At 40.5% G+C, this 27,253-nt stretch overlaps 1 protein-coding gene across 3 annotated transcripts; it reads right to left on the bottom strand.

Annotated features, from left to right (window-relative positions):
• Nucleotides 1–485: 485 nt before the first annotated feature.
• On the bottom strand, nt 486–26,362 carry LOC137883657 (exosomal polycystin-1-interacting protein-like). 3 transcript variants are annotated; one of them, XM_068725222.1, is made up of 3 exons: nt 26,292–26,362; nt 18,043–18,155; nt 486–6,171 (listed from the first exon to the last, which is right to left on the bottom strand). In XM_068725222.1, the coding sequence occupies exon 3, from the start codon at nt 6,106–6,108 to the stop codon at nt 5,344–5,346; it is 765 nt and encodes a 254-aa protein (XP_068581323.1). In that variant the 5' UTR covers nt 6,109–6,171; nt 18,043–18,155; nt 26,292–26,362; the 3' UTR covers nt 486–5,343. The 3 variants fall into 3 exon arrangements, with proteins under 3 accessions (XP_068581323.1, XP_068581322.1, XP_068581324.1); XM_068725221.1 differs by lacking the exon at nt 26,292–26,362 and adding an exon at nt 18,312–18,380 and having other exon boundaries at nt 18,043–18,159; XM_068725223.1 differs by lacking the exon at nt 26,292–26,362 and adding an exon at nt 12,419–12,564 and having other exon boundaries at nt 18,043–18,237.
• Between the last annotated feature and the right edge of the window lie 891 nt (nt 26,363–27,253).

Raw genomic sequence — 27,253 nt, 5'->3', positions numbered from 1 at the left:
TAGTGAGTCAGTAGTGTTACTATTCATGTGACTCACGTGAGTCGGTAGTCATGTGACTCGTTTGACAGACACTAGTGATGTGAGTCACTAGTGTAAAGGTAACCGCAATCTTTAAATCAGTCTGTTCCCAGACCTAACTCAGTGGTTTTGTTGTCTAAGCCTAACTTCCTGTGAAGATGGGAGTTTATTTTGAAAGGACGCTACGCATGAAACGAGCGCATATTCACACACCGACCACACCTTGAAAACTAGAGAGGTCCCTACTGTTGATCTCCGATGCCAAGAGGATCTGACCAAACGTATTTGAAGAGTTTGGAATGAGAATGTGTTGAAGAATTACTTTGCAGCACTGCGGGATTCTTAGCAACGTGAGCTTTGGTAACAAAGATGGCGACAAGCTAAAAAAAGAAAGGAGAATCTCACCTCTACCGTAATGGAAAGATTTTGAGGAATACGATTTCAACACAATACAACCACAAAACCAGTTTATAAAACCCTTTTTATTATCTCAGACTATACACAAGGTCAAAGTTAGTGGACAAAAGAAACACTCCACATCGTCTTTTCATGACAATCCAAATTATATACAAATCAAACCTTTGCAGCAAATTCCAAATACTTTTTCTTAAACACTACATGATTCAGCAATGAGCTCCCAAAAATGTCAAAGGCCGTAAAAATGCAGGTCTGCTGCAATGTGTACAGATCATCTAAAGGCACATTTACATTTGATTAAGTGCATTCCCTAATGCAAGTACTTAAGGTGCTGTTATGGAGATCTAGGGAGAGCAAAGGAAAGAACGGGAAGTTGAAGTTCTAACACAAGAGAGTGATGTCAAACCCACAAAACCCAGTGATCTCATTTCAACCTGTTCTTTGGCGGAATGTTCCAGGCGTTTTAAGCCTGTGTGATGTGCGCCAACAGGAGCATTAGCACAAAGTCTCATAGCCTGCTGTTAGCATCCTGTCTGAAAAGCATTAAAAGACATCGTGTATTACCTACAGTAGACTGAGGTAGGCATGCAACCACTGTGGGAGCAGTGTAACGTCTGCTGTGGAAGGGGGCAGCAGTAACATGTATTTTAGCCACCTAAAAGTAAGACCCAGCTACAAAATGAAGTGTATATTATATATGAAATATTTGAAGCATCAGTTCAGTTCCCCTTCAGAAAGGATGGTTTGACAGCAAGATAAAGCAGTAAAAATATAGATAGCGTTAACGGATATTTCTTTCTTGACTTTCTTTAAGTGTTGCAGCTCTCTCTGTACACAGTAATATACTGCTAAGCTCTAGTGTCTGTACTCCTGCCTTTTTCTCCAAACTGAGGGTGTGCCGATCTGCAGTAGGTATTACACTGACTATGGATAACTACCTCATACAACACCATTTCATAACACCCAGACTATCGCTTGGGAGGAGGTGTGTAATCACCCAGTTCACCAGATGGGAATGACTGAAAGGTGAATTTCTGTTTGCACAAAACGCTCGGTGAGAACACCGATGTTATGGTTTGTTGAATTGTTGCACAATTCAACAAAGAAAGAGCCACAGTGAAGTATCGTTTCAGAGAAGGGGTATGGGTGTTCTTAAAAACTCCCACGCCCTGGCACTATAGTCATCATCCTGTTTCCATATCCATGTGTTGAAAACACAGTAGGAAAGTGCACTCAGTGCCAGCATGGCAGGAAAAAAGTCTGGCATTGCACGTTTCTGCAAATGTTGAATGTCAGCGTTTTTTGCATTCGGTCAGAGCAAGTGATGTAAAACAGAACACATAATGTTGTATATCGAGCAACCGTTACTGAAAGTTTCATGGTAGAAAGACGTTATTAAAAGATAAGTGGTATATAATAACGAGTATAACAAAGTGTGGGTGGTGGATGTCTCACACACACGACTTTCAGACCAGGAGACTGTTTTGACTGACTCTCACCGCTTTCATAATGTAGTTTTTGTCAACAGCTAGCAGATGTTCAGTAGAAAGACTCTGATTAACCCTACCCAGTACCCGCCCAGCAGCAAACAGCTGACAGTTAAAGACTAGCCAGTGAGCATAGTGGAGCATTTAGCAGCTAACGACATATTTTTTCTGTAAGAGTTGGTTGAGGCCAAACCAGAGCTGAAAGGTTTTAAAACAGTTTCAGTTTTAAAAACGAGTATTTAGATGAATTAAGAAATGCATAGTAGAGGAAAACTATGGAGTTCTACACTGGTATGACACACGTTTCCTTTGCAACTTTGTGTCAATACAACGGGTGCAACTGTGATAGATAAATTAACTAAGAGTTACTCATTTACTTTGATGTTGGTTAAAGTGAGATCAATCAAAACACATGCACATACAGCCACAAAGACACATCCATCATTGAATGATCTGTGGAACACAAGTGTTGGTGCTGGATTTGGTTCGTGAGAGCAGCTTTAACAAAGTCTCTTCCATGATCAGCGTGAAGCATGAAAAAGAGAAAAAAACAGTTTGTAACCAGAAAGAAAGAGTTGTTAGATATTCAACATTGACTTATTTTTCCAGTTTTTTTCACTGTCCTCTAACGCCTCTCTCTATTGGTTAACAAATTCAGGAGAATTACCATGGACTTCTGAGAAACAGTCGTAGAGGAACTGAATCAGGTCCAACAAGATTCTGAGCAAATTTCTCTTTCACTTCCTGTTCCTTCACAGAGCCCTGCCAACTTGGCTATGAGTGGGTGTTAATGACTGCACAACTCATCTAACTCAACAGAGAGACAAAGTCATTGTTCTGATCCACACATAGTGAGATTGGTTGGCTGGTGAGAGGATTCTAACCCTGGGACTCTTGTTCACCGGGCGTCCATTTTAACCTGTTTCAAAACACTTTGTTTTATTAGGCCATCTGTACTCAATAAGAGCAGCTGGAAAAACGCAGCAGCGTACTGCAGCCTTCATAATAGTGAGCCTACTGTGCCTCTCCGTCAGCTCATACCACAGCAGACTAACACGGTCCTTGTCTTCCATTTTTTCGTTTCCCCATACATTCTTGTACGTTTTTGCCGGGGGTAGCTGTCCTCATCTTGAACATGGACAACTTTAACCATAATTAACTTTCAAGAAAGTAGTATAACAGTCAAAGATCCCGCCCAGGCATAATATTATCATCCAACTCTGGTGCAGACTCTGACTCCACACTGGATTTTTTGGATTGGTTCCAGCCAGTGTTCACTGCAGTCAGCTGCCACAGCACAACTTGTTTTTTATGATGCTCTATTGATCCCTGAAGCAGGAATTTGTCATTTTGCTTTTTCCCTTTCCTCAAAGTACCTCATTCATTGTAACCGCACCATGCAGTATTTCAACATGCAAGGGAACTGCCACGTGTTGCAATCCACCCATAGAAATGCAGATTGCGTAACCCACATATCTAAAAATCATTTAGATTTTGCCAGATGTGTCCTGTTTTTAACCTAAGAAGGTAGACATCATTTCACCCATTAATCCAGGGATGGGATGCCGCTGGTTCTCCACTCGTTTATTCTAGTTTTTACTCTTTCAATGAAGTTTTTTTTTGGCTTGTTCCTATTGAAGAACCCTTTTTGGTTATTAGTAGAACCTTTAAGGTTCCACCTGGTACCCTTTCTGTGGGTTCCACCTAGAATCCTTCTCTGGTGTAATTGTTTAAGCCAGAAGCCTCCCTGGAGGTTATATCCAGAACCTTTCCACCATCGAAAGGTGCTAACAAGAACCCACCCAGTGGGTACTACATAGAATCTTTTTACATTCCAAGGGTTTCATCTAGAACCTAGTTCCTCACAACCCACAACAGTCACGGTTAGCAATAACAGTTTTTGGGGGTATGTGCAGTGATGATCTTTTAACACCCATACTTGCAACAATTATTGAAGAACTCTTTCTTCCCAAAAGGGTTCTTTGATGAAAAGTGTTACAAAGAACCTTTGAAAAACCCTTTCCGCAAATGGTTCTGGGTATAACCTGCAACTGTTCAGTGTGCAAAAGAAGCTTTCTCCCTTCTGACCATGCTATCCTGCTTCTCGGATATCTGACAACACCTAGATCGGAGTGGATGATAAAGAGCTAACACCCACTTGGCAGGAATCTGAAACATCTCATCCCTCTCTGGGAGCAGGCTTGACTCAGTTATTGTTCTAGCAGGTTGTGGCTACAGTTACTCTTCACACGATCAGTCGCTGTGGTGTCATCTGATCATGGTAGGGCGTTTTTGGATGACAGGTTGGGTATGCAAGAACCAGCTTGTACTCACACTGCCGTCGGATCTGCTGGACCGAACGAGAAAGGTGGCAGATCGAAAGACGTTATGCGGAACAACATTTTACAGGGCCAGACATGGTGTGATCTCCATAACCTATGTTGAAATGTCAGGTGTAACCACAGCCTCTGAGTTCTCCATTTAAGAGTTATGTGTAGGTATTAGCTCTCGTCCAGACTATTAGAAAGTTTGATGCGATAGCTGGAATGTTCCAACATTAGCTTGATTACTGAGCCGCGTTAACAGCTTGCTTTTACTTTACCTGTATAAACTCCGTTTCCATTGAGTCATTCATCCCTATATCACATTCATATAAAGCACCTTTTTAAATAGTTTGAACTTAGTAATGAATTACTTTGTTAATGGTTTATAAATCATTTACCAATGCTTTATAGATCACTTAAAAGTAATTATATATAATAGATAGATGCTTTTGCTCCTTGATAAAGCATCCCTTGTAAAGAGTTTATGAAATGTAACTTATTAATTGTTACACAGCCATGTGATCTATAAAGCATTAGCAAATGATTTGTGAACTATTTAAATAGCCATTGGGTACAGCTTTCAATGCCCTTACAAAGAGTGCTTTATTGAATTAAATTGTTGGGTACCTTAAGTGGTACCTATAATCAGGATTTGTAAAGTATGTAAAAGACTGCTGAATAAAGCCATTATACAGGGCTGTGAGACAATATTTATGCATGTAAATACACAGTGTACCCGTGGTGTTGAAGTATGTGTTCCAGATCCAGACGATTAGCACAAGCAAAGCATCATCTCTGACTGGAGCAGATCATATGTGATATAAGAATCAGGATCATTACAGCTTCCTGGTTAGCAAAGCAACACGACTTATGTTATGGGATGATACCCAAAATATGCTGTAGTAAGACTTAAAAATGTATGACTGACAGTCATACAAAAAGTTATTATATTACACATATGCAACTTTTCCTGTGCAAAAAGAGAACAAAACCCATCCAGCGATTAACAAATGATACGCAGAATTTCTGAACACACATAATTCTTGCGCATCATTAGTCACTTGTACTCCAAACCTAACCATGGCAACTTGTTGTAGTTAGTAGACAAACGTAATAAGCAGGTTCTGCAGAGGCTCTGCAGCCTGCTCACTGGGGTCCGTAGGGTCCTCAGGAGTAGTAGAGTATGGCAGAGAAAGGGGCAGGGCCAGGTGTGGGAACTGTTGAGAGAGTCTTTGAGCAGGTGGTCCCACAACACTGTAGGCCTTTAGGACAGAGAGCCCGTTGAGAACTGCTACATCCAGAAAGGTCACATGGAAGGAAGAGGAGAGGTCAAAGTAGAGGGCCTCTAGCTCCACTGCCACCCCTGCTGCTGGGGAGATTGTAATTTCCTGGTCGGGGTAGGGAGCTTCTGGTGCTGCACTATGGATCCTGAGGGTCCGTAGACCTAACAGAGCCAGGTACTGACTGTCCATTGGTTTTATTCCACAAAAAGACAACAGCAAATGGCCGACCATGCTCCGGTTCAGCAACTCCTCCAGAGCCCAGAGCTCCTTCACCCAGACAGTGAGTCGTCCGGGTTCTCTGAGCCCAGCAGGGGGCAGAGCAGAGCGCAAAACGGTGTGGCATCTGCATAGCGAGTTGGCCAGAGCTTCGTCGCATTCCAGGATGGGTGTGGAGCAGCTGCAGTTCCGCAGGTTGTAGCCCGGGGCGCCACTGTTGAACAACAGGGTGGTATTGACCGACAGAGAAGTGTCAGATAGGGGGGCAGAGTTTGTTGTCTGGGTGACTTGGGTCAGGAAGAAAAGCAACCACAGTGACCATGGCAACAAGATAGAGGAGACGGTGTTTGGAGACATCTCCATAGAGATCAAACAGACTACATCTTCACCAAGTGGAGGGAGCTGATTGTGGAAAGATGGGCAAAGCTGTAAACAGATAGAAAAAGTAAAGTTAGCATGTATACAAGTAGAGACAGCAATACAGTACTTCTCAGTACTTCGAAACCACTCTATGACTCATTCCAGTACCTAACTTCACTAAAAGCAAATGACACACAAATAAACTCAGTCTGTGCTCTATAGTAACCTGCTTCTGCTCCGTATTTTTACAACATGTGGAGGCCAGCTTGAGACCGAACTGAATTCAGCCCTTTATTTCCAGTTCAGCCCTCTCTCTCTCTCTCTCTCTCTCTCTCTCTCTCTCTCTCTCTCTCTCTCTCTCTCTCTCTCTCTCTCCCTCACACACACATAATTGAGACACTTATTTCTTGATCTCCAATTTTTCTGGGGAGAGTTCCTTCCAGGCCCCAGGCTACTCTGAATGGCGTACAGCTGCTTTTAAAAGTCCCTGCGTCATGCTGTGCCATGGTAAAATAGGCAGCGGCCAGTCATATTAAATGTTCAGGAATAATGAAACACTGGCCTCTTTATTTCCCCATTTAGGAACGGTGGAAAAGTGGACTGAATTAGCAGTCTTGACTTCCGGAGAACACTTTTCCCCCACTCTTCTCTTTCTTTGAAAGAGGAGAAGACTTTCCAGTGTTAGGGTTTGTCAAAGTCTACTTGACTGTTGAAAAATAGGTTTGAGCCACCGTCCATCCAAAATCCATGCGATGCATTTGGTACCAAAGACACCATTTTTCACATTTTAAGTCAATATATTGGCACTGGCTCTTTTCACTTTACTGATTAATCCAGCATTAAGTCTAAGTGGTTGAGTTGATATTTTCTTAAACAAAACCTATCGCAAAAAAATGGTTGACAACCTTTTTGTGAAAAAAACAAGACAAAAAATAAACTAGTAACTTTTAAAAATAATAGTACTGCAACTCCTGTTCTCAAATAAAAAATGAAGAGAAGTTGATTCATGTTATGTCTCTAGTGATGGCGAACGTTATTCATTCTTGAAAGTAAGATAGTAACACATTTTTTTAATGAATTGATCGAAAATGTTTTGTAAGACAATATGGAATAAATAGATATAAGTATACTGAATTGTTAGGGTGTTTGGTTCAAACCACAACACTGGCGCCTGGCTGAACAAAACCCACGGGATCCCCAGAGAGTCCCTGTGACACGGCCGTGACGTCACCAAGGCTATATGCATCAGCGTCAGTGAAATAAGAATATGTTAATAAAGTAACTGTGGGAGTAAAAGGGAAATGTGCATGGTCCGGGTTTACTCTGTGTATTAGTGGGAAATGTAATAAATGTTACACCAAACGCGAGGAGAATTCTCGCCACACATAATTTGTAAAAGTTCATGTTTATTCTTGTCACACCTGCTAGATGCACTGGAGGGGGGGGTTCTCTGTAGATACCAACCGTGTTTCATCAACCACTATTTACTACTTTGTATATGATACATCAGAAAACCAAACATCATTATGTCTGGGGTCATAACATCATCTACGGGCACGCAGTGAGGTTCACTGTATCTATCTAGCCACATGTGGGCTTTACTATGGCGATATTAAAGTGACTGATAAAAACGATGCAGAAATAAATAGTAATCAGAATTCATGCTTTGTCAGGTCTGTCCAAGATGATAAGCAAACAACTTTTAAAATTCTTGATTATTGATGGAGTTCGGATCAATCAGCGCTAGGCTGTGCTAACATTGTAACTGCTCCAACACTGAAAATAACATCTTCTGGGCATAAATACAGCAGCAACATTATTATTTATACCTTCGACATTATATATACTGTGGTGGCTGGGAGTGGTTGGGCTCAGCTGCAGAAGGGACAGAGTGGGGGAGTGGTTCGGGGAACGGTTCAGAGAAGAGGCTTAATTAGCCTCAGCTGAATTCAATCTTTGATTTTGTCTCTCTCCCATATAGAAACACAAGCAGTGAAGGAGGACCAAGACGAGAACCACACAGAGACCAGTTCAGACGGCGGGTGCGCTCGGAGGCCAGGCCAGAACAATAGTGAAATAAAGAAACATTGAGAAATGCTATTTGAGTGTGCTGTTCATCATTGTGCTGAGGAGGTAGCCTGTTACACATACATTTATAGATAAAGAGTTTTGTCCAGTCTCTTTACAAATATGAGGTACATCATACCATCATATCCATGACCTGTGTATCGCTTGCTGCTGGTCCAGATTGCCCTTTGGTCTGGTGTGAAGTAACACATATGTAGAAAGGAAATACATACAGTACAACAATATTGAAGTTTCTTTCCAAATGAAGCGTAAATTTCCAGAAAATCAACGGAAGGAAATGTAAATTAATGCTCGTTGCTGTCCAAATATTAAATGTTGGGAGCATTGAAATAAACACTAAGTGGCTCTAAGGGCTGAGTGATATGATCAAAATCTTCTATCTTGATATAGGTAATGTTATGTCTCAATAACTATATATGACGTAATATTCCGTTCATTTTATAAATATACAGTCTATATGAAATAATCAAAAAGTAAAGCCTATTTTTGTATACTCACTGCTACTGTGTGAATTAAATACGGGGTATTTTCTCTTTTCATTAAGAAATATAATGTTAAATGAACATAACAGTTTAAAGTGAAATTATATATAAATAAATCAATAAATACAGGCCTAGCACACGGGACAACAAATCTAATATGAATCAAAATCTGCTGATGAATGCATTTTACTGGACAGGTGGCAGACATTAACGTCAATATTAATTTATACACGCACATCTTGATCTGAATCAACTCTCTCCGCAGAGTTCAGTGAAAGCTTGAAGTCTTGAAAGAAACCTTCAGAGAGCAACGCTCCAGAACGATGGCACCAATGGCAGCTCCTACTGCGGGAAGAAGGCACGCACCACCATCGTCTCATGAGCAAGAACCGCTTGACAGGAAGAAATGGCTTCTGGGTACAGTTTAACAGAGGCATGAGACACCCCTCTATCCATCAAACACTGCAAAAGAAGAGACTAGATCCAACTGTACAGAACAGGGGACCTAGCCTCCTTTTCTCGCACCAGAGTTGGAACCCTGACCACTTTGCCCTTTAACATGGCATGATGGATCCTGACCCCTGGATGGTCTGCACAACCTGTACAGACAATCCAGTCCTCCTCAGCCTGTCCATATCAGGAGCCAGGCCTGGAGAGGATGGCCCAGAGTGGACAATCACATCTCCTGAGACAGAGGGGCCTGGTCCAGGGCTGGGCTGTAATTACCTGAGTCATTTCTGTAGGGCGCTGAACAGCAACCTGGGGCTACTAAGATGCCATACAACTGCTTCTGCCTCACTCTCTCCAACAAGGGGAGGGATGAGGCAGAAGGTGGACAGCCTTCAGTAATAACAGGTGCTCTGAGGCCCACAACCACATGCTCTCTGTCGTCCTAAACAGAGCCTCAGACCGACCTCCGCCTTGCCCGCGGTTAAAGGCCACCATGATGCAGTTGTCGGTCGTCATCTTCACATGCTTTCCCCGTATCCCTTCTGCAGCAGCCATGACCCCCAGCACCTGCATGACGGTCAACGCTGTCAGGCCACACCCCACCGCTGTTTGCCAACTGCTGTGACATCCAATCTCAGCCCTCTCTGCTACCCTCCAAAAACTGAAGGCCCGCCCAACGGTGACCACCAACTTGCCTGTTAAAGCAGCAGCTAACATCATGTCTCTGTGTTTAATCCCTCTCGTCAACCGTATCGACGAGGAATAGACATGATTTATTCCCTAAGTCGTGCTTAATGTGCTTAAGACATGTTGATTGCAATGCTACTGAGGCATAATTTATGACTATCTCTCTTTAATTTGTTTTTATTTAGGCATGCGGATACAGTAATAATTACATTTTATTTGAGCGGGGGTGGGGGCTGTGGATCAAAGTGGATGTTAAGAGGTTACTCTTCAATTAGTCATTAAAGTCTCATTTCTGGTATCATGACAGTGCTGCTATAAATACACTTGACTTCACTGTGGTTGGTTTATAGAAGCAGCTGCCCTCCATACACAGATCCTCCACTGTCTTACCTCACGGCTAATATTTGTCATCTTTCCAGCTGTTCCTAGCGTCTGGCTCACCAACGCATTATATAAGTCACTTTCTCTCTTTTTCCATTTATCTGTCCTTGCTCTCTCATCCAGTCTCTCCTCTCTCTCTCTCCTCTTTTTTCTCTCTTTTGCTTTCCTTTCCTCCATCTCCATCTCTGTAATCCCTGCAACAAGCTCCAGCTGCAGGACCGGATGCTGGGAGGGAAGGCTGAACAAAGAGGAAAATCGACCAGTGAAAACACATTCCACTTAAATGACAATGTGAATCTGATAATACATGTTGATTTCACATTTTAATCTAAATCATAAGAAATATATCACAGAAATGTTCCACATAAACCTGCTTGAAGTTGAATGAAATAGTTGGAGTCATGCTGTCAAAGCCTTTCTGATTCTGATCCTGTGTGTTTGTGAAAGCAAGAGTGTGTATACATGCCGCAGAGAGTTAAAGCGGGGTGAAATGACTCTGTGTGTGAGAAAGAGCGGGAGGTGGCCGGCGCTCCACACGGCTCCAGCTTGTTAAAGGAGAGGCTCAACGCATTCCTCTGACATCATGCTCCACCGCAGGCACCCACCCTAAATCCTCCCTTCCTCTCTCTACACCTCTCACTTACAGTCCTTCTCTTCCTCTATGTCAGCCATCCAACTCCACCACCTCTCCCTCAGCAGCTGTAGCTCCACACACGACCATGGAGTGATTACATTATACTCTTCAGAACACTATGAATGACACATTCACATTTTACATTTAATTGATTTGAAATACAAACCAAATTGGAATAAATTCCATGTTAACGGTCTATAAAATATCTAATGATGCAGAGCCACGGTCCTCCAAAATGAACAATTTGTTAGTCCATTTCTCAAGACTTCCCTACCCTGTCTGTGGCACTCAGACTCAAGCCTATTGGTTCCAACTGAAATCATTAAAAAAAACATTTTGAGCGATACACCTTTTGTATTCGGTTCATTAGCCTAGCTTAGCATAAAGACTGAAAATGGGGGGAAACAGTTAGCCCGGCTCATTCCAAAGTCCAAAAATACGGTATTTACAGCATCTCTAAAGCCCACTATGTACAGTTAGTAAGTTAGTTAGTTAGTCATGTTGTAACTCATTTGTTTAACAGGAATGTGAAGACAACAATGTGGTTTTTGACTGCGTTACTTGCCGGAACTATTCCTTGTTGAGCAGTGACTTCCTGGAGTCTTGTCATCACTGTGAAATTGCCAGGCCAGCTCAAAGCCAGAGATGCTCCACAGAATTCCTGGGCTTTCTATAATACTTAACAGAAAGGTTTGGACGGGGAACGCAGCACTCTCTCACCTTGTCTCTCACCAATGTGTCCTTTAGAGGATGCTATATTTCTAACCTCGGAGATAAACAGGCTGCTGTTTCTCCGGCTTGCAGGCGAGGGGAGATACAGGTCAGGCGATAATTCTCTCCTAGGTTGATACGAGCAACCCCTCTCACGTTGTCATTCGATAGTTATTATGAAAATACTGATTATTGCTGCTTTAAATATTGAATTATTGCTTCAAAACTCCTCAAAGATATTTGATTACATACATTTTTAAAAAGCCTTTCATGTAATTTCTTGAAACAGCTGATCACATAGTTTTTAGCAGAAGTAACTCAAATAGGAGTTAATGGTGCATTTGTTGGGGAGTATTTTCAGTTGCAGATCAATACACATTTGGTGCTCTGCAGAGTATTTACAGTCCTTGGGCAGTATATGAAGCTCTATGGCACAGAGAAATAAGATGCATCAGGCTTTGGATACACCCGCAATACTTACTAGAGCTGGGATCTATCAGGAGCGTGATTGGTTATCAGCAAATTAGTGTCAATAAGATTATTAACGTTCTAAATAACGGGGCACCACCCTGGGTGGTGGTGGTGGTGGTGGTGGGAAACACTCCAAACAAGGCAGATCCTCACCGCCGCCCTAAAATACAGGAACTTCTTCTCTATCACACAGAAACCCGAAGCGGTGTTCTGGTCTTTTAAACTGACAGTTACAGTTCCCAACTTCACTCGCGGTGATGACCTAACACAACACTATTGCAGCAGTAACTCGGTGGTCCGTGAACATACACAACAATAACACGTTTCAACGATACAGTAACTTAGAACAAAACAAACAAGGTAATAAACACACTATGACCTAACTATGCCCAGACACTAAGCCTCTTACTGTGAGATGACGTTGTCGTGGTCAATGTGGTTCTTCTGACTTTCTTGGTTAAACTCGGGATCTGGAGCTTCAAGCTGCACGGCTATAACCTCTCTGTGTGGCAGAGAGTTTTCCTCGGAAATAAAGGGAATTCTTCTTCCTTATGACTAGCAAAATGACGACGTTAACAGGGAGAGAACAGGGCATAGAAGTTATCCATTCTCTCCTTCAGGATCCCAAAAAAAACAAGACTCTATTGTTCGTCCAGTGAAGTTAAGACTATGACATAGGGTTTTCTTAAAAGCAACGTTGTTTCACCTCTTTCGGGTGTCTGTGGCTCTCATCCAATGAGACCCCCGTGTTTAGATGAAAAGTCACACTTAGTGCGACTTAGCATCTCCTGGTGCTTGGTGTTATCTTAAACTCAAATCAGGCTTTTGACTGCTCTGCAGGAAAAGTAGGCCCAACTTTCTTTGTTTGTTTAGGCCACATGGTGAAATCCCAACACTAGTAGGACAAATTCATTGTTGGTTTTGGACTTTATAAAGGATTTGATTTTAGTAAATACTAAATCATACAGTAAGTTTGATTATTATCTACATAAGCGGTCTGTTGTTGTAGTTGTATAATAGTGCAATAGTTCAAAGCAGTGTTTACTCCAATGTACATACCTACGTCTGTGTACATGTCTATAACCTTTACACCCTAAACTCTCATACTAATCTTTTACTACAGTGGCAGCAGCTGAACCATTTGTCTCGCATTAGGACTATGGGTGGTTTATTTTTATTGACTGTTGTACAGTAGAATCAAGTTAGCAGTCTATAAAACAATATAATACTCCAGAGTCTCGTAAGCAGCAACCAAACCAACAAGCATGGTCTGGAGATTTCCAGACCATGCTTGTTGGTTTGGTTGGATAGAATGAGAACAAAACGTGATTTTCACAAAGTATTTCTCTTGGGTATGTCATTCTGAATCATACAGGTATACTTACAAAACATACAGTGGGTATGGAAAGTATTCAGACCCCTTTACATTTTTCACCCTTTGTTTCATTGCAGCCATTTGCTAAAATCGAAAAAGTTCATTTTATTTCTCATTAATGTACACTCAGCACCCCATCTTGACAGAAAAAAACAGAAATGTAGAAATTTTTGCAAATTTATTCAAAAAGAAAAACTGAAATATCACATGGTCATAAGTATTCAGACCCTTTGCTGTGACACTCATATTTAACTCACATGCTGTCCATTTCTTCTGAGCCTCCTTGAGATGGTTCTACTCCTTCATTGGAGTCCAGTTGTGTTTAAATAAACTGATTGGACTTGATTAGGAAAGGCACACACCTGTCTATATAAGACCTTACAGCTCACAGTGCATGTCAGAGCAAATGAGAATCATGAGGTCGAAGGAACTGCCCAAGGAGCTCAGAGACAGAATTGTGGCAAGGCACAGATCTGGCCAAGGTTACAAAATAACTTCTGCAGCACTCAAGGTTCCTAAGAGCACAGTGGCCTCCATAATCCTTAAATGGAAGAAGTTTGGGACGACCAGAACTCTTCCTAGACCTGGCCGTCCAGCCAAACTGAGCAATCGTGGGAGAAGAGCCTTGGTGAGAGAGGTAAAGAAGAACCCAAAGATCACTGTGGCTGAGCTCCAGAGATGCAGTAGGGAGATGGGAGAAAGTTCCACAAAGTCAACTATCACTGCAGCCCTCCACCAGTCGGGGCTTTATGGCAGAGTGGCCCGACGGAAGCCTCTCCTCAGTGCAAGACATATGAAAGCCCGCATAGAGTTTGCCAAAAAACACATGAAGGACTCCCAGACTATGAGAAATAAGATTCTCTGGTCTGATGAGACGAAGATTGAACTTTTTGGCGTTAATTCTAAGCGGTATGTGTGGAGAAAACCAGGCACTGCTCATCACCTGCCCAATACAATCCCAACAGTGAAACATGGTGGTGGCAGCATCATGCTATGGGGGTGTTTTTCAGCTGCAGGGACAGGACGACTGGTTGCAATTGAAGGAAAGATGAATGCGGCCAAGTACAGAAATATCCTGGAAGAAAACCTCTTCCAGAGTGCTCAGGACCTCAGACTGGGCCGAAGGTTCACCTTCCAACAAGACAATGACCCTAAGCACACAGCTAAAATAACAAAGGAGTGGCTTCGGAACAACTCTGTGACCATTCTTGACTGGCCCAGCCAGAGCCCTGACCTAAACCCAATTGAGCATCTCTGGAGAGACCTGAAAATGGCTGTCCACCAACATTCACCATCCAACCTGACGGAACTGGAGAGGATCTGCAAGGAAGAATGGCAGAGGATCCCCAAATCCAGGTGTGAAAAACTTGTTGCATCAAGAAGACTCATGGCTGTACTAGCTCAAAAGGGTGCTTCTACTCAATACTGAGCAAAGGGTCTGAATACTTATGACCATGTGATATTTCAGTTTTTCTTTTTTAATAAATTTGCAAAAAATTCTACATTTCTGTTTTTTTCTGTCAAGATGGGGTGCTGAGTGTACATTAATGAGAAATAAAATTAACTTTTCGATTTTAGCAAATGGCTGCAATGAAACAAAGAGTGAAAAATTTAAAGGGGTCTGAATACTTTCCGTACCCACTGTATATACATGGATAGGAAGTCCTAGAGGTGCTCAGAATGATGGCATGGTTGAACATAATTCAGGTCTATGGCAACTCTCTAAATTGATTATGCTTTCCACCGTGTGTTGTGATCTAATGGCTGGCATGGTTACAATACTTTAATGTTAAGGTTTAGGAAGGATTGAGGGTTTGGTTTGAACAAAACATTGACTGTCAGTAGGAAACAGGAAGCGAACAGCCATCTCCTGTATTAAAGTCCAATACTATATCCCAACCAACCACCCTTACCTCAACCCTTTGCAGACTCTGTAGCTCAATAACCAACCTGGTCTCCTAAAAATGACGCTCCCATACAAGAAAGCTGCATTGTCAATTATGTTTCGAGGGAAAACATTTTCTCCCAGATTACATTTGTTTTGACATATCGGAATACATTAAAACAGTGGACTTTCACCCAGGAGACTGCTGTACGTGTCCCGTGTGAAACTCTAACTCGACGATGGCTTATTTTACTTTACGTCCATATCTTAAATAACATAACAAACATACTTATTTTAAGCCATACCATGTTTTCACTAAACCTGATCGAGTAGTTTTGCTTCTTAAACATAACCAAGTAACTTTTTTTGTGTTTTTGTTTTGTTTCAAGGAAAAAGCTTTTCCCGCAAAACATAATTGAGGATTAAGTTAAGTTGTTTGAGGATTTAATATTGTAGAAATAAATAATGAATCAATCCAAACTGACGCTCTCCACAAAAATGAGGGTGCTGTTGATGGAAGAAATAGATCAAATACAGTAAATTAGTGAACGGGTTCCTTTTTGAGCTGGCTGACAGTGAGGATGACAAGAGATGATTATGATGAGACATGATATAGTCTGTACAAATATGCCCATGAAAATAAGTTAGACAATAATAGTCTACCAGCTAAAGTTAGGAGTAAGTGAAAATTGAACATAGTTAGCTTAGCTAAAGGTTTTGTTTATGATGCGTTCATAAATAGTTACTCCGAGCATGGGAGCGTGTTCTGGTACTAAGTGGCCCGTATGTAAATATTGAGCACTGTTGGAATGTACCGCATGGTTATTCAGAACACCATACTCTCAGAGCGGCAGATAATACTCTGAGCAGTCTGGCTGTGTTCGAAATCGCATACAAACTTATACATACTTTATACTACATAATTTGTACTACATACTTTGTACTATATACTTTATACTACATACTTTGTACTATATACTTTGTACTACATACTTTGTACTACATACTTTATACTACATACTGCATACTACATACTTTATGCTACATACTGTACTTCATACTACACACTTTGTACTACATACTTTATACTACATACTGCTGCATACTGCATACTATATACTTCATACTACTTACTTAATCAGTATGTACTGCCTCCTGCCTTCTACAATAAAGTAGGATTTTACCAGCAGACTGTATGCACTGAAGTATGCTCAAGCGACAGCTGTCTGAAGGCCTCCTGCCAGTGGGTCCGCTCTGAAAAATGTCCAGTCAAGCATTATTTGGACAAACTCACCACAAATCTAAATGGTTACTTTCTTGCCTGAAAACGTATAAAAAATGTCTGCCATACTATTCATGAACATTTTTCGCTAAGCTAACTAGGCAACATTTTTATTAACTCCTAAGTATATTGTGACTCACGTCTCATCATATTCATTGTCATCCTCACTGGCAACAAGCTCTTGCCAAAGAGACGTTATTTTGTAATCTACATATCGATGGGAGTTTTTTTCTTACATCCATTTTATCTCACCTGTTTGTTAATTCATAAAGAAATAAATGCTCTATTTCTTTGAACAACAGCGCTTTGATTTTAGTTAGTTTATTTAGATCGTTCCCTCAACAGTATGGCAAACAAGTAAGTGTCACACATTCACTGTCCTTGCTTGCTCTGCTGCTCTTTTTTTGTTCAGGGTCATTGGTCTATATGAATATCTTTCATTACTTTATATTTTCGTATGCAGTAACATCTTTCCATTTTTTTTACAACACAGTACAATTAATGAGATTCATTTATGCTTACCGTATTTGCTTGGATTTGTAAATATAGTTTCAATTTTGGAAACATGTTAAAAGTTATTAGATTGTTAGATTACATTTGTATCCATGTGGGTGGTTATAAGAGTCCTTGAGGCTTCTGGAAATATCATGAAAACAGTGGTAGTGTTGTTAAATACCCTTCTGGGTTTTTAAAATATCACCATGAATGACTTTCTGGGGGGAAAAAGTGACCGAAAAATAAATATCTACTTTAAAACAAATCCAAAGTAAAGCAGACAATGGATTCACAGCACTGTTCATGTTCCGATCAGGCAGTGGAAGCAGAATGTGTGGTTTGGACAGATTACATCACAATTTAGCTGTCTGTAGGTTTCTCTGTGATTTCAGTGGCCATATGTTTCTAGTTTAGTCCAAGCATTTTACATGAAATGTGGATCAACCTCACGCAAACTGCAACAACAAAAAAAACAAATTCAATGGATTTTGTTGCCAAAATCTGTTCTGAATGAAAAAAAAGTTCATGACATTTGTGACATTTTTTTTAAATCTCCAACATATAACCCTACCCTCTCAAACACCAATTACAAAATACTAGAAATTATACTTCAAATGCAAGCAACATAAATACTGCCCATCTTTGATTGTAACCCTTCCAAATATGGAGTAATTATTGCCACTTGGGCAGATGGTGGCCATATTGAATTTCCTGGTTATCAGGGTTTCCCCTTCAGATTATTCACTTTTTGAATGTCAAAGAGGACACCTTTAGGGTTACGAAACAAGTAAAAATAGCTTGTTGCAATTTGTGAGAGGTCAGGTTACATTCATTTCCCACACCAAACGTATAGCTGCCATTGAAAGTCCGTTTGGGGTCACTAAATATAGATTGAACTTCAAAGCACAAACATCTTTTACAGCATGCGACGGTGAGCCATCAGCAGCACATGTGGCCTGTGTAAGCAAAAATGACATGTGAGTGTAGCGTACTTACGTGGACAGCTGGTTAAGGTGGCATGCTGTTGCCGTCTGGCTCCAGGCTGACCTATCCAGCTTTAGAGCAGCTGCAGCTTCCACATCTGTCTGCAGGTTGACCGGAAAACCTAGCTGTCTAACAACAGAAGAGAGAGGGAGAGATTATCAGGATGGAGGGAGAGAGAGAGAGAGAGAGAGAGAGAGAGAGAGAGAGAGAGAGAGAGAGAGAGAGAGAAGAGGGGAGGGAGAGAAAAACAGAGATAACTTTCTTAATGACTTGATAGATACATTTTGCTTCAGATGTGACAGCATGACAGACTCAAACACTCAATTTTCTCTGCTTTCTTGTCATCTTTCTTCTCATTCTCTCACTCCTCAATCCCACTCTCTTCCTATTTTGGGACCCGCCTCTCATTTTCCAGGGCAGCAATTTCCCCCCGTAGAATGGATGTGTCTCCTGCCATCTTGTGGCCTAAATTATTATCACCAGTGATTGCTGTTATCACGGCAACATGAACCAGATTTCAGTTTTCAGTAGCTGTATTATTGTTGGGAGTTGCGGGTGTGTATTTGCAGACTGAATAACACTTGTCACAGTGACAGTGAGTTTGGGTGTGGTTTACTAACAGACACCACAGCCTTCTGAGTATGTGTGTGTGTGCGTCACCATGGCACAATGTGGTTTTGGGGAATTACCACAGCAGAGGTTTTGGGTACTTTGCCAGGTGTTTACATTTCTGTCTGTGGATAGGTTTTGTCACCGCAATAGCATCACAACTGTGTAAGACGCAGTAATGAAATTTTTTTGACAGGTGTGTAGTTGAAATCAAAATGAAGGTGTAATTCTAAGATGGACATGGTTGGAGCAAGGTTTGTGAAGGACATCTATTCGGTCTTTTGGCGGATTTAAAGGACAAAGGTTGACCGAGGTGAACAGTTATTCTTGCTCACTGTTCACAGTCAGACTCAGTAAAATACATTTTTTTTATGCTTGCAAAGTCATCCTAGAGCATCAACATAAGATCAATGATTATGTGTTACCAGTTACTGTAAACTGTCTCTGAGCGGAATTTTGTTCTGAATGAACAATCGATGAAAATGCATTAAATTAGTCAAAGAATGCACCCAGGTTTAAGACTACACAACCCTGTCTCCCAGAAACTATGATTATATACAACTAATTTACAGCAGCAAATATGTTTTGGAGGGAAACGTAATGCAGACCATGTTATATAAAGAAACATAAAGGGAAGACAGGTTATTAGTTAATGTATATGGCAAGTGTTGATACTAAAGCTAGGTTATCAGCTTAACTCATTTCATGTCTATATTCATTTTAGTTATTATGCAGGAGAAAAGATAACACATCCAATAAAGTGTGTACAGCTTTGAATGTGTATGTGTGTTCCATACTTGACAGCAGGATGTTGTCTGTTTAGAACATTTGGAGTTGTGAGCTAAGGTCATACAGCTGCTGTTGATAGGAACTGAAACTGTACAAAAATGTAACCAGCAGATCCCAAAGAGAGGGTGAGCAGAGCAGATGGAAAAAACTGTCTCTTGTTTCTCTAATGCAGTGAGATCACTTCCTGTTGGGCTCCTGTGTTGGCGAGGACAGACAAGACACCAGAACACCTAGTACTCCCAGAACCATAATGCTGGGTGGAGGCACAGAGAGCAGCTGGTGTGTTATTTACTGACATATTGACATAATATAAGTCAGACTATAGTTTTTTTTCTGGGAAGAACAAGGTAATAATATGACGCCGGTTCCTACAAACGTATTACGTAATGTGCCAACGTTACACTAAAGATATGAGGCAGGCGATCCAGAATGTCTGAGGCTACAAAAGCAAGCGGGTCCTTCTCATCTTTTATGCTCAATTTGATCTTCTCAACCAAGAGTCAGCGGCCAATGTCAGGATCCACAGAGGATGTGAGGAAAACCCGCTGAATTTAAAAACAATGATGAGATTTCATAAAGAGAGTGGCGCTCGGAGAACAGCCTCCTGCTCAACGTCAGTAAAACCAAGGAGCTGATTGTTGTTCGGGTTTGGTAAGCATGAAACCAATCAGCAATGTTGTGGAAAGACTTGAAAACAATTCGTCAGCAACGTAAATCTATAACGTCACGACGGATGGACTTTAATATACAGTCATTAAACATTGTTTAATGACTGTCTGCTGACGTAATCACAATGTTGTGATAATAATTATATTATGTTGTCAAATGTTACTTTTTAGAACGTAATTGTCACATATTTACAATGTTGTTTTGTGCATCTCAGTAATGGGCCCCTAGTTCTGCATTTTGGAGTAAGTTGATATGTAATGCAGATGTTATGAGACCAATAGAGGATGTTGTTAGTATGTATCCATAACCACATTTCGAGTGAGTTTCCTTCTATCTCTGTTTCCAGTCTTTATTTACATAAATATATATTCTACCGAGGTTCTGCTTTTCAAACTAATTGTCAGGTCCCAACTATCAGTCACCACATAAAACTGTTTAATTCCATTGTCTTATTCTTTTGTTTTTAGTATTATGCTTTAATAATATATTACTATTATCCTACCAGGTAGTCTGTTGACTGGACACTCATCAGCCCTTAGCAAATGATAACACATGAATAGAAATGGGAGTATGGACTGCCCATTCTTCCGACAGCTCATTATTCCGAAACGCCAATAGTCAGAAATTTTTTGATTTATTTTTTGACAATTTTTTTTTTTACAATGGTATATACATGCAGGTACAATTTGACCTCTGCATTTAACCCATCCTAAGCCTTCGTAGGAGCAATGGGCTGCTGTAAAAAACCCGGGGGGCAACTTGGGGTTCAGTGTCTTGCTCAAGGACACTTCGACATGCGAAAAGTAAGAGCCGCGGATTGAATCGCCAACTTTGTGGTTAAAGGAAAACCCACTTTACATTAGGGTTGGTACATTAGAAAAAAAACATTCTGAGATGTTAAGAAAACAATGTTCAGAGAACATTCTGAAAACTAGGTTCCAAATACATAAATAAAACAACTTTCCCAGAAACATGTTTCAAAAACGTCAAGAAAACTACTTTTTCCAGAATGTTAGGAATACAACGTTCTGAAAAAACATCTCAAGAATGTAACAACAACAACATTCCAAAAATGTAAGAAAAAGTTAGGAAAACAATGTTCTGAGAACTTCCGGGATATAAAGTTCCAAGAATTCTCTTAAACGACGTTCCCAGAACATTGTATTCCAAATGTTCTGTATACAATGTTCCCAGAACATTAAAAAAAACATTAGGAAAGCAAACTTACAAAAACGTAAGAAAAACAATGTTCTGAGAACGTTCCGAAATCAATATTCAAAGTGCAACGTTCTTCGTAATCTTCAAATGCTTGCGATCATGTCTCGTCTTCTCGGCACAGCCTTTATTTGACCATCCCTTGGTTTGTGCCGTTGGTGCAGGATCAAGCTCACATTGTGCAAGCAATATCCTGTAGCACTTTAAACAAATGGAAAAGTGGGATTATTTAGTTCTGCTAGCAATGCTAAAACCTTAACGCTGGATTATGAAAACTATAGCTAGTCATAACTAAACATTAGCATAAATTATAACAATATATTGACGCGTATATGTATTATTATTTCAGATATTTCAGAACTACTATTCCAGAAATTTGCAATTTTTTATTTTGGTTTATCTCTCACCAATATTGTAGAAAATGCCATTTTTGACAGGCCATGTGCAAAAGCCTGACAGTAGCCAAACAGCAACAGTAACCAAGAGAGGCGGGACTTAGCAAAGAGCCAATTGTCATGTGAAAACAGGGATGCAACCTTTCTTACCTTCACCGGGGTAAAAAAAAAGTATCACCATAACCTGTGCACAACTTCAATCCAGAGCTGCATTTTAGAAAAAATCATAAGCAGTAGTCATGTCAGGACGATTAGGGGGTTTCTGTTTCCGTCGCAGACAGCATATGTTAGCAATGAAAGTGGCCACTCACACACACACACACACACACACACACACACACACACACACACACACACACACACACACACACACACACACACTGTGGCTCATGTCATACAAAGGTATTTGGAAGCGCTAGTACTCATTTTTTCTGTAATTCTTGGAAATAAAAGTATTGTGCTTCTCCTACTTCTCAGAATTTATTTTGTCAACCACAAACTCTATGTGAAACGGAAAATGTATAGAAGAGTGAGAAAACCTGCCTGTGTGGTTGAACCAGGAAATCATCTGCAGACAACAGGCGATGTGGGTAGTTTTATTGTTTCTCTTCCAATAAAGTTTCATAACCTGTCTGATCAAAGGCCAACAACACCTAATGTGCCCAAAACTAAATGTATAAACACAGGGGTGGACTTTACCAGTCGGCAAAGTCGGCTATAGTTTTGTTATAGTGTTTGAATATAGAACATATACAATTATGTTACTTTTCTCACTCATACATATCCTGGGACAACCAACAAAATGCCCTCAAAGGGCTAATTTCATCTTCGTGAATGTGCCTAAGATCTTGGAAATGTAGTGGATTAGAAATATAAAGTAGCATACAATATATAAATACAGTTACTGTAGTACAAGTAACTCACTTGTACTACAGTAACTAGTGGTGGCAATCAGAAAACAATGCTTGATTACAGTTTATTAGCTACTTGGTAATAGAAACATTGTACTTGTTATTCTACTACATTTATCAGACAGCTTGTGACAGGTTATTTACAGATTACGCAAGAAATATATGATCAACAAGTAAAATGTGATGCATATAGATTTTCTATTCCACAGTATATAGAGTAGCTGAAATAATCTCCATCTTGAAAAAAACTTAAGTTAATGTAAGTACATTTAGTTGATAATACTTAAATACAGGAATTTTACTTTTAAGGGAGTTTAACACTGTGGAAAGTTACAGCTCTGAACTTACTGACACACATAAGTGATCGTCTTGAACATCGCATTCACTATTCAACTCGCTATCTCAGGCTGCGGCCGACAGTATACTCTATATCTGCTTTGTTTGTGAAAATATTGATATTGATTTGGGGACAATGGCATGACTGGATAGCTAGCTAGTCCTGTTGTTGAAAATACGTCCAAATGTACTGTTTGTCAACCGTACGCAATGTTATTGACTTTGAATCTCGCTAGCATGACATTAGCTGTCTGTCTCATGGCTGAGTCAAAGTCTATGAGCTGAGCAGACTAAGAATATCTCCGGTTGCCAAGTCATATCTAAGGTCCGTCCTTATGTTTCCATTGCACAACAACCTTATGGGATGGTAAATGGACTTTCATGTACATATACAGCGCCTTTGTAGTCTTCCAACCACCCAGCACTCAAAGCACACTACTGCAAGATACTGAGTGTACAAATGTGTTATTTTAATGCAGACATCAGCATTAAAATAACACATTTGTACACTCAGTATCTTGCCCAAGGGCACTTCCACATGTTCACTGGGGGGGGGGGGGGATTGAAACACCAATCATCTGCTCTAATTCAAATTTGACTTTAACTGAAATCATATCTAGTAGTAATAATAATAAATAACATTTTATGTGTACATGCTTGTGAATGCTTCATTCTATTGTGCATTGAGACGTCACTGGAGTGCAAGGGTAACTGGTGTTTGATATTCGTGTGCGTGAGATAGATATGTGATAGCAGTGACCTTTCTGGCCCCTTTGTGGACTAACCAGGAAATAAACATTTTGATCGCATCGCCTCTCACATTTTTTTGTCGATATCTTTTGAGAGATTACAGACGGAACGGTCTGCTGTAAAATGATCATACTTGCATGAGGCTGTGGCTGGATGCAGAGAAAGGATAACAAGGACAAGAGAGAATTGCAAATGAATTTGCTCTCTGTATAAATACAAATATGTAAAATTAGCAGAGGGCCTGTTGCCTATGCTGTTAGGATTGATTTCACTGGGTCTTAATGATGCAAGAAGAAAAGGCAGCCAGTGTTGCTATACTGTAAATATATTACTATATTCTATGGCTGCAATTAATCATACCTCAATTTGCTCACATTCAGGTTTTATTGATGTGAAGCTTTTATGTGAATGTCACATGCGTAGCACTGACATTAGTGTTTGTAACTACTTTGGAAGGCATCAGTGAGAACAAGGGCAATTTTTAATAAAGGATTTATTGACGAGAGTGTTTTGAAAAGGCATCGCCACCTACCACCTACTTTGTCATCCTTTCTTGTCCTCGCTTCAGCATCGCAACCACAGCCTTGTGTACGCGTAATACATTTTACTCAAACTGCTTGTAAAATGTTTGTAATCTTTCCAAACATACTGTTACAGGTCCCAGGCATATGACCATGTAAACAGCTATTCTGATAGAAGATTAGACAGGACAATGTAGCTGTTGCTGCATCGACTCTTTGTATTTTATTTGTGTTTTCTTACTTACGACAGCCATATAGTTACCTCTTTTTCTCCAACAATAACAATATGGAACTACATTAACTCTCCGTATGCAATTTAAAGCTTTAAACAGGTGTAAATGTGTAAAAGAAACGTTTAATTTAAGTAAAATCAGTCTAGAGGTGGTTAACTTAATGTGCAACATAATTCTAGATCCTGGAGCCCTTGGGGTTTTCAGCCTTCAATAAGTAAGGAGCTAGTATACATAGTTGGCTAAGCAAACTTGTTAACCAGGTAGTAGGTCGCTGGCCTACAGTTCACAAAAATTAATAAAACACACTTCTAAACTTACAAGCACTTGCATCGACTCCTCGAAGCAGAATGATACGAGAGAGTTCCGGTCAGCTGCAAATGATTCTGTTGCCACCTTCTGACATTGTTGGGTATTACATCAAATAACAAGTCACCAAAACTGAATAAATGTTCCCGAAACACGTAGAAAATCATCAGCAGTAGCTTGAATACATGGAATTATCATTCCTTTAAGTAAATAAAACATAAACCAAAAATGGGACCACATCTTTTGTGTGCGTTACAGTAACAAACTGCAGTTTGCAAACAACAGCTAAATATACAGTATGTCAATAATATCCGGATTGCTGGTTTTGGGAAAAAAAAATCTACCTAGACTACTGTATCCCACAATGCAAAGCGCTGGAACAGCACATATGGTCAGAACAACACTGGCCAAAAACCTTTCACATGCTTCATCATTCAATTCAATTCTGAACATTTTTGAGTGCAACGATTTTGAATAGTGGCAGTTTTACAAACATTTAAGGGCGAATTGATGATTTGCTCCAACGTCTTCGGAGTCGAGAAACTCTACAACTGGCGCAAACTTCAAACTACCAGCCGGCCAGTCACGCTCACAGACCCCGCTGTAAGCCATCGTGGAGCAGTAGAGCCTGATTTCAGCCGTTGTTGATGTTCAGCTGTTAAACATATTGTTTTTTATGGGGTGGGTAGCTAAACCATGCAGTATCCTATACAATAAACACACTGGTCATAATAAAAAATAATTCACTCAATAGTGGTATTAGTTTGAGTTTTTTGTCTTTAAAAGATGGGTGAGTAATACTTGCTATCTTCCCATGTTTGTACTTTTTAATAGAAAATCCACCCGTTATTGTGATGTATACTGGAAATGACATACAATGTAGCCAACAACAAGTAGGTTACTTACAATAACACAAGTAACACGCACAACAATAAATGTTCCTACTAGAAGCATTCAGTGATCTCCGTCCAGCCAGCTGCCACCTTCTTTCATTTTTCTAGTGGAGATATCGAACAGATGACTCATCATTTCACCTCCAAACTTCCTGAACCTGACATGGCTCACTTGTTTGAGGTAACCGTAAGAGAAGAAGGTAAGAGAAAGTTAAGACAAGAATACAAAAGTGTTCTTGAGGTCCAATGTTGACTCTAAATCCTGGGTTTGATTACTTTGCTGAAATAGTATCTCGTTACCATGTAAGCACAGAGCAGCAACTAACCCAATATTTACATCTGCTACAAACGAATGCTCTGCACAGAGAACGCACTGATGGTATCCTGATGGTATCCTGAGGAAAATGAAAAGTATCGGACAAACTGAAAATGTGACCTGAAGCCACCTGCCCATCAGGACTATCTACTCATTCATACCCATTGATACACCGGAGGCACAGCCTGCAGGAGTTGAGTGTCCTGCCTTAGGACACATGGACATGGACTAGTGAAGTTGAAGGACGACCCACTCTTCAAAACATGCATCAGAACACCATTCCAGCCTATTAGGGGGTCAACATAAAATTCAACTTACCTCTCTGACAATGGACCAGTCTTGTGTTGGCACCCTCTCCCTCCTGCCTTCTCTTTCACTGTAGAACTTCCTGCTCTCTAAAATTGATCCGGGGCTCTTCATCGACCTTCATCTTTGCTTCCAGATCTCTGCGCTGAGCTGAAATTCCACAGGGTCGGTTAATCATTCAAGTTGGCCATTGAATACCCTCTCCCCCTCTCCATTCTTCTGTAGCCCCTTCTCCCACTCTTTTTTCACTTTCTACCACAGCCCCCCCCCTGTAACCATGGTAACTATGCCAGTTTGTTTGTTTCATTATTTAGCCAACATGAAAAGCACTGCATTCTCTCAGTTTGCACTGTGTGTGTGTGTGTGTGTGTGTGTGTGTGTGTGTGTGTGTGTGTGTGTGTGTCACACACACACACACACACACACACACACAGACAGACTATAAACTCCAATCCCTGGGCTACAGCCACTATCAAAACTTCACTAAATAACACTTATCTTGCTTGTTTGACCCTTGTGCCTCACTTAAAAACGTTGCAGCAAAGCAATAAAGCAAAACGATCACTTTGAACAACAGCCATGAGAGCCACTTGCTCTTTAGCTGGTAGTGACATAAATAAATACAGTAATCTAGGTAAAATGGACATCTTTATAATATCAATTTTCGCACTTAAATTCAATTGTTGACCAATTACTTAGATCTTCTTCAATTTTTTGGTTTACAATTTCATAGTTTTTTTTATACAAATTACAGTGAGTTAACCAAATTCCAAAGTATTTGATTGCTTTTTGAGACCAGTTAATGGGATTTTTTTGCTTTATAAAAAGTGTTACAGACTGTCTCATGTGTATCGTTCTGTATTGGAGATGATATGTCCCTTCAGGGTTGCCGTAGAGGAAAAACAACTCCCGCGGGTGAAACGAGTAAAAGAGAGAAGCCGTGGACTGAATACAACCATCTGCAGTCATTGATG

This window comes from Cebidichthys violaceus, unplaced genomic scaffold (genome assembly GCF_023349555.1).
Source record: "Cebidichthys violaceus isolate CVI_PGR_0920_01 unplaced genomic scaffold, fCebVio1.0.p SCAF_34, whole genome shotgun sequence".
Taxonomy (NCBI): Eukaryota; Metazoa; Chordata; class Actinopteri; order Perciformes; family Stichaeidae; genus Cebidichthys; species Cebidichthys violaceus.
This window is presented reverse-complemented; position numbering and strand designations above follow the sequence as displayed.